The sequence below is a fragment of the Scaptodrosophila lebanonensis genome, unplaced genomic scaffold (assembly GCF_003285725.1).
Source record: "Scaptodrosophila lebanonensis strain 11010-0011.00,11010-0021.00 unplaced genomic scaffold, SlebRS2 tig00001410-arrow-pilon, whole genome shotgun sequence".
NCBI lineage: Eukaryota > Metazoa > Arthropoda > Insecta > Diptera > Drosophilidae > Scaptodrosophila > Scaptodrosophila lebanonensis.
Genome location: NW_022060738.1, coordinates 2963605 through 2970861, shown reverse-complemented (window position 1 = coordinate 2970861; position 7257 = coordinate 2963605). Strand labels below are relative to the sequence as shown.

Here is a 7257-nt window from a genome sequence, read left to right as displayed (position 1 = left end):
TGCGGTGTGTGGTGATGCACCATCCTGTTGAAAGGTATATTCCCCACACTCAGAAAGCTTTGGTATTGATGGAAGGAGATTACTTTGAAGGATACACTTGTATTTTTCTGCATTTACAGTTCCATCTATAAAGTAAAGTTGTCCCACACCTTTGGCTGACATGCATCCCCACACCATTGTGCTCGTTGGAAACTTGACTGTACGTTTAAGACAATCTTTGTGATATGCCTCCGTACGTTTTCGTATTACTCGTTTTCGAGCATCACCGACACACACATCAAATTTGGATTCATCGCTAAAAATTATAGAATGCCAACGCCTCTGTTCCCAATTCTGCCTTTGTCTTGCCCATAGCAATCGTTTTTTCATCTGCAAAGCTGTGAGCAATGGTTTTTCTTTGGCCTAAAAACACCAACATATATTAATTGTACAGAAAAAATTATCTGTTATGCTAAGCAGGAACCGCAATCATACCTTATAGAAGCCATATTCAATTATTTTCATTTGCTGTCTCGTTTCACTGTTTTCCCAATTTTTGCAGACAGTTTTGCCGATATATCTCTCACAGTACTTCGCCGATTTTCCTTTATTATACTCGACAAACTTCTTTTGTCACGCGAAGTAACTTTTGAGACTCGACCTCTGTTCGCTGTATTACAGTGAATATTGCCATTCTTTCTGTAGCTTTTCACTATATTTTGAACTGTAGACTTAGAAAGCATAAGACTTTTCGATATTTCACCATAGCTGTTGCCCAAATTAAATTTTTTTTAGAATTAAAGCTCGAACTTCCTCACAAACTGGCTTGCCACGTGCCATCATGCTCATAAATCAGAGAATAAAACTAAAACTACAACTAAATGTCATATGTTTTTACTTTTCCTTCATCACAATATTCTATTTACCGTTACTTGTCCAGTTTTTGTTTACATTTTACATTTTTCACTGTTTTTTTTGAAGAATAATGTTGCCGTACCAATTAATAATGGTCAAAATATTTCGTGTAGTATGAAAGTTGTTTTATTTAAATTGAGTTTTTTCATTTTGTTGATATGAAACTTGTGCATGTTTTGATATGAAATTAAAGGTAATTCAATGACCTTTTTAAAAAGTATAAATATGTTTGGGCAATCATCGCCTACAAATAAATATGAGTCATTGAAAGTTGCACTGTCGAAAAAAACCTTGCCGTACCAATTAATAGTGGTTAGGGCTCGTATATAGAGTATGTACATATGTATGTATAATACAATGATAAAGCTCTCCTCAAAAGGCCTGAAGGAGACAAAAAATATACCTAGCATTGAAATATTTCTTTGAGGAAACTATTGAGCTCAGGGCTGGTAAAGAGAAGATCTAAATTTTGTTAGCAGCTTGGGTATTCACTATTGATGATAAATGTCGGCAAAAAACGAGCACTTGAAGAGCGACAAACGTTATCGCAAGCTTTTAAATCAAAACAGTTAACAAGCAGATAAGCAGCTATTCACGATTACAGAGAAACAACACCCTATTGTACAAATTACACACGTATAACTAGACGCAAGTGCTCGCGTTTGGAGATTAGATGCTTTTGGCTTTATCGGGCAGCATAATGCCAATAAATAAGCAATGTCTGTATGTAACTATGGAGTAGGAATAAATAATTCAGCAATACTTATTACAGTTTTTATACCCTGTACCCGTAGGGTAAAAAGGGTATATTAGGTTTGTGCAAAATATGTAACATGCAGAAGGAAGCATCTCTTGATCAGCATGACTAGAGCAATCGATCCAGAAATGTCCGTCCGTCTGTATGAACGCCTAGATTTCGGAAACGGTTGAGCGCACATTAACCAAACGTGGTATATACATGCTTCTGGTCCCTAAGCTACACGAGTTTATTTTGTTTTTGTGATTTTCCCTCCCCTCTCCCCGCTACAGAATTTCGTCAATACTGTCCACATTTTAAAAGCAACATTACCCGAATACTTTTGTTTCAAAATTCACGGTCATTAAACGGTCCATTCTAAGAAAAGTTATTAGCGAAACAATTTCACTCTAGTATAGTGCTCCGACCACAAACTGCAGCATCAAGTTCGTTCTTCTTCTTCTCTTGCTTTTGCTAGAGATGCATATAACTTAGTGGCGGAAGCTAGTCTGGGTTCAGGGTATTTCACTGTCGGGCTTGCTCTACTGTAGCGTTATTTTTTGTAAAAATTTTCGAGGAACTCCAAGTCGCCAAATGATTGGGGATGACGATGGATTCTCGCAAACATAACCTCAAAGTCGAAAAATAAGTTCTGTTATTGCACAAATATTTTAGCCGTGAATTTTTGCATTTAAATACTTCTTGAATTCTTGTTTAAATGTAAAACCGCTATGTATTCGAATATTACGCTTTACTGTGAAATATAAATGTTTCACATATTTAGACAACTATGCAAATTAGAAAAGGTTGTTCCAGTGAAAATATTTTCGAAGTTTAAAAATTTTATTCGCAGTAGAAAATAGTTAAAATTATACTCAACATTCTTTTAGGCCACGTCTTTAAGCACTTTTACAAATTAAGCGTCCTCATTGATTTGTTTGGAACCAAGTCCATTTTGAATAAAATTGGCAAAGATACGTGTAGCGTGTAACGTTTAACTGCTTGCTCAGCGGCTATCAAGGACTGTTTAACTATCTGAAACTGGCGCACGCTCAGTTTTCCGGCTCTAGCTCGTCGGCTTTGGGGTGGGAATCCATCCAGCTCAGATATAAATATGTCGGGTGCTACTCTACTATTACATTACAATATTAAAAATATAAAGGGAGCGTGCTAGTTGCTAGCTAATAGAAAATTAGGGACAGACCGAGAAATAAAGTAGATATAGGATAGAATAGGTGGAAGACGGTGTTTATGTGCGATGTGCTATAACCACTGCTGTGCTTGTGGATTAAATTCGCCCACCCAACCATGGTCATCATTGCCAAACTGAAAACAAGTTATTAATATACGGATGACCCCTTCTTTAAACCCTACACAGAAGCGTTGGCCAGCATGAGTTCAATGTTTACTTATATTTATTCCATAGTTACTTAACAGCTAATAATCAGACAAACAAATCATATGGCATACGTACAAATAAATAGAGTTTAGAACAGCTGTGTCTTATGCTCTAGCTGTATTTGATTATTGCTTATGCAAAAAGAAGTATGAAAGAAAAAATGAAAAAAAAACTTAAGAGAAGTTTTATAATTGTAAGAATTAACGCATTCGATCAGAATAACTGGACATTATCCGCGTGAGAGCAGTACTCTTTCAACAACTATTCGCTCTCTATTTAGCTCTTCTGATGCGAAGGCACACAAGCAGGGAGTAAATTAATGCCGTTTTAAATATTTATTTCTGGCTTGACATTGCTTAGCGCAGAAGCTTGAACATTATTAAATGCGTTTGGATACAAAAAAAAAGACAAGTTACAAACTTACCCCACTCCTAGCCAGTGATGAAAGCGCTTCCATTTGGGCGGTGGGCTGAATATGTGGCATCTGAAAATTCACTCACAACAACGAAAATAATTTAACACAAAAAAACTAAGCACAATTTACCTCTGCCTTCGCATAGCAGAATTATGTGACGGAAAAAAAACATTAATAATACAAAATCATTAGATTACTTATATATATAAATACACGTACTTGTAGTGCATTATTCTTTCTTAGAACAAAAAAAACTAACACTATAACTTAAACACTATTTATTTCCGCTTAGTCGCGGACCGACAAATATGCGGCGGTTTGCCGGCGGTAACGCTGCACTTGCACTAATTCGCAATGTCGCTATTCTTCCCGTACGCCGGTGCCGCTAAGTGGTTGCGCTCTTTTGTTCCTCCCTCCCTTTTACTCAAATGAGGTTCAAAGTCCGCTGCTCATGCGCGGCAAATTTAAATTCAAATTCAGGGAATTGAGCCACTGCGAGTCGCTTCTTTAGAATTTGCTTTTTTCGCAATATTAACTGCTGCCGTCAACCATTAAAATTTATTTGGTAATACGCGCCAAGTCCTGTAACCAAATTTTCTCTTATATGGACTGACTACACCGTAACCGCTGCATTAAAATCTTACCCCTTGTCCTTGGCGCAGGTAAAGAAAAATATTAAATTTTCCTCGTTGCAATATATAATCGCTACGTTGGCACTTAACAATATTTACACCACGTAGGTTAACGAAGTAAATTTTGAAATTTGGATAAATTTGAAACAATTTTAAGTAGAAATAGAAACTGCACTTTCACGTTTCACGGCTTCAACTCCACTGAAATTGTGATGGCGGCCTAACTATGATGGGACAGCGTCTGGGGAATTTAGAAATTCCAGAGAGAGGCTTTCTCCCTTTGCAACACATCCAACTTCCCTTGCAACCCACAGCAAATTACGCTATCGTCAGCTAGGTGGCGGTATTAAGCCCAGCGCTTCTCAAACTATGCATTAATGAGAAATATAGCTACAAGCGCCACTACATACGTAATACTTAGAGTATATTCCGGAGTAAAGTTTATGAATCACTTTTGGTTTCATTGTGAAAAATAACAGGTTTTTCGAATATATACCTAAACCCCCAGCTTCCAATTAACAAGAAAATGTGAGCATCTACTGTGTGGGCCGATATATCTAAATTATGTATCAAAAGCTATTTCGCGATACCGAACACAAATAATCGCCCTTTCCATCGTATAGAAATAGATTCTGAATTCTTAGGCACGAGTTTTCATTAAACTTTGCTGACGCAGATATCTTTAACGGCGATTTAAATACAAGTAGGTGCGTTCAACGTTTTGTTTACCAGATGTACTATATAATACAAATTCATATGTCTGAAATTACAGAAAACAAAGACTCTGTCATAATTGTCCAAACAAACGATTGTCGCTGCTGAAAAAGACGGATAGGGAAGTCAGGCAACTCGATCGAAGTGAATAAATTGATTCAATTTAAGGAATTGTAGACAATCACATTCTTTATATTCCGGAATGTAAATAAATTTTCGCCACACGTCAAAGAAAACACACTGTTTTTATACGAGTACACCTACTAAGAGAACTCGAAAAAAAAATTTGATTTATTGAGCGTTTCAGACCTGGTCGTTATACATATAATAAATACTAAAATTCGAATACAATTTTGTATTCTGTGTAGGCTTTGAATGATATACATACATATATGTTATTTGTATATTTTAACATCAAAATTAATGTTCAACAATTGTTAATGGTATTTCATTTTTCATTAACAGCAGAGCAATAATTTTGCAGAACAGCGTGTAAATTAGAGAATTATGTTTATAGAACTATACCGCACATTCTACCAATAATGGGAAGGGTACTCGCATGTCGGCTTCGCAGTGCTCGATGAAGATCTCTTTTATGCTTTGATTGCAAATCAACAAAATTCACGTATGCATGACAATCTTTTTGGCGAGCGATAAAGAGCGGACCAACAGAGACCAGCAATACTGAGAGGCAATACCCGAACTACTTGACTGGCAAATCGGCAGAGAAGGCGTCTGTCGCAGTTGCCGTTTGAATTGCGAGCCGTCTGGTTACGACACGCGGCTGTATTTTTAATAGAACTGGCGACATGTGCCCCAACACGTTCATTTAAGAGTTCATAGACAGTTCCGTGCGTAGAGTCCGAAATGGTTGAGAAGTGGCTGAAGGTGTCGCTGCTCTTGTGCACATTTGGATTCTTTCGGGAGTTGCGACCCTCCGAGCCATTTGTTACCGAATACCTGTCCGGGGACTATCGCAACATCACCTCAGACCAGATTAACAAGGAGGTCTATCCCTTCGGCACGTACTCCGTCCTCGCGCAACTGGTAATTGTCTTTCTGGTCACGGACTTGTTGCGCTACAAGCCGATAATCGTGCTCTCCGCCATCGCGGGCATTATCCTGTTCGCCATTCTGTTATGGACGCGTTCTGTGCTGGAGCTGCAAATTGGACAGATCTTCTTCGGCACCTTTATGGCCGCCGAGGTCGCCTACTACACCTATATATACACCAAAGTAAATCGTGATCGGTACCAGATCGTGACGGGACATACGCGAGCGGCGATCTTAACTGGCAAGTTTCTAGGCGGCGTGTTGGCCCAAACTCTCATCTCCCTTGACGCCATGGACTTCCGGGGCCTGCACTTCATATCGTTTGGCACGCAAATTATTTCATTGCCCATCTCCCTGATGCTACCAAAGGTGCCGCGCAGCCTCTATTTCTATGCAAGCTCCGAAAACAAGGAACAAGGCCAGAACACGATGCAGATTGCTGACGCCCCCCCAACACCCACTGGTAGGTTGTAGCCATACCCATAATTCCTTGCTCGTACTAAGTAAATAATTGAATCTCTTGCAGCGGACCCGCCTAAATTTTCCCTCACAAATGCTGGCCGTCTACTCTGCTCCCATTTCATCTCCTCCTACACCAATCCCATTGTTGTGCAATGGAGCGTCTGGTGGGCTCTGGCCACCTGTGGCCAGCTCCAAGTCATTTCTTACATTCAGTTCCTGTGGAAGGAGGTCGCTCCCAACAATTTCAGTGTCTACAATGGCGGAGTCGAGGCCGTGGCCACGTTGTTGGGTGCTCTGGGCGCCATTTCGGCCGGAATGCTGAACAGCAACAAGCGCCGCACCCGCTATATGCTCTTTAACTCCACTTGCATGGCTGTGTTGGGTGTCCTGCTGCTAGTCTCGTCCAGGACCGACGAGGTTTGGCTGACATACATAAGTTACGCCGTCTTCTCGGGCATATTCTTCTTCATCATTACGGTGGCTGGAGCCATTGTGGCCGAAAATGTCGTTGATGACAGCTTTGGCTTAGTCTTTGGAATCAATACACTGGCGGCTCTAATACTTCAGACGATCCTAACAATAGTGGTCGTGACGGATAACGGCTTTGGCATGAATCCACGCGACCAATATCTGACCTACGGCTTTTACTTTCTCAGCATAGCAGCTGTGTTTTTCCTCGTACAATTGTTAATTAAATTATTTAAAAAGTCGTAAGAGGCCATTATTAGTAGAATAAAATGTAAATTATTGTAGATTTTTTGTTATTTTAGGTGAAAGTATAAAAGCAACGGCCTTAAGCTCTTACAATCCGTTTCAATCGAATTTTGATTTGATTTTCGAAAAATAAGCAACGAAGCGAATTTTATATCAATCCCTATATGACTTTCAGAGAGAACGCTACAGTCGAGCAAGTCGGACTGTAAAATATCCTGTACTCTCCACAAAAAAAAGA

General features: G+C 39.3%; 1 protein-coding gene across 1 annotated transcript; it reads left to right on the top strand.

The window, feature by feature from the left end:
• The first annotated feature begins 5271 nt into the window (after positions 1 to 5271).
• Positions 5272 to 7127, top strand: LOC115630555 (thiamine transporter 1-like). The gene is made up of 2 exons (XM_030527167.1): positions 5272 to 6306; positions 6370 to 7127. Exons 1-2 carry the CDS (start codon positions 5658 to 5660, stop codon positions 7017 to 7019), a joined length of 1299 nt encoding a protein of 432 aa, XP_030383027.1. The 5' UTR covers positions 5272 to 5657; the 3' UTR covers positions 7020 to 7127.
• Positions 7128 to 7257: the final 130 nt, after the last annotated feature.

What these genes read in the sequence shown, in the direction of transcription:
- LOC115630555 (XM_030527167.1), top strand. Translation starts at nt 5,658, where the DNA reads ATGGTTGAGAAGTGGCTGAAGGTGTCGCTGCTCTTGTGCACATTTGGA. An exon ending in CGCCCCCCCAACACCCACTG is followed by an intron (nt 6,307 to 6,369) that starts GTAGGTTGTAGC and finishes AATCTCTTGCAG; the next exon opens with CGGACCCGCCTAAATTTTCC.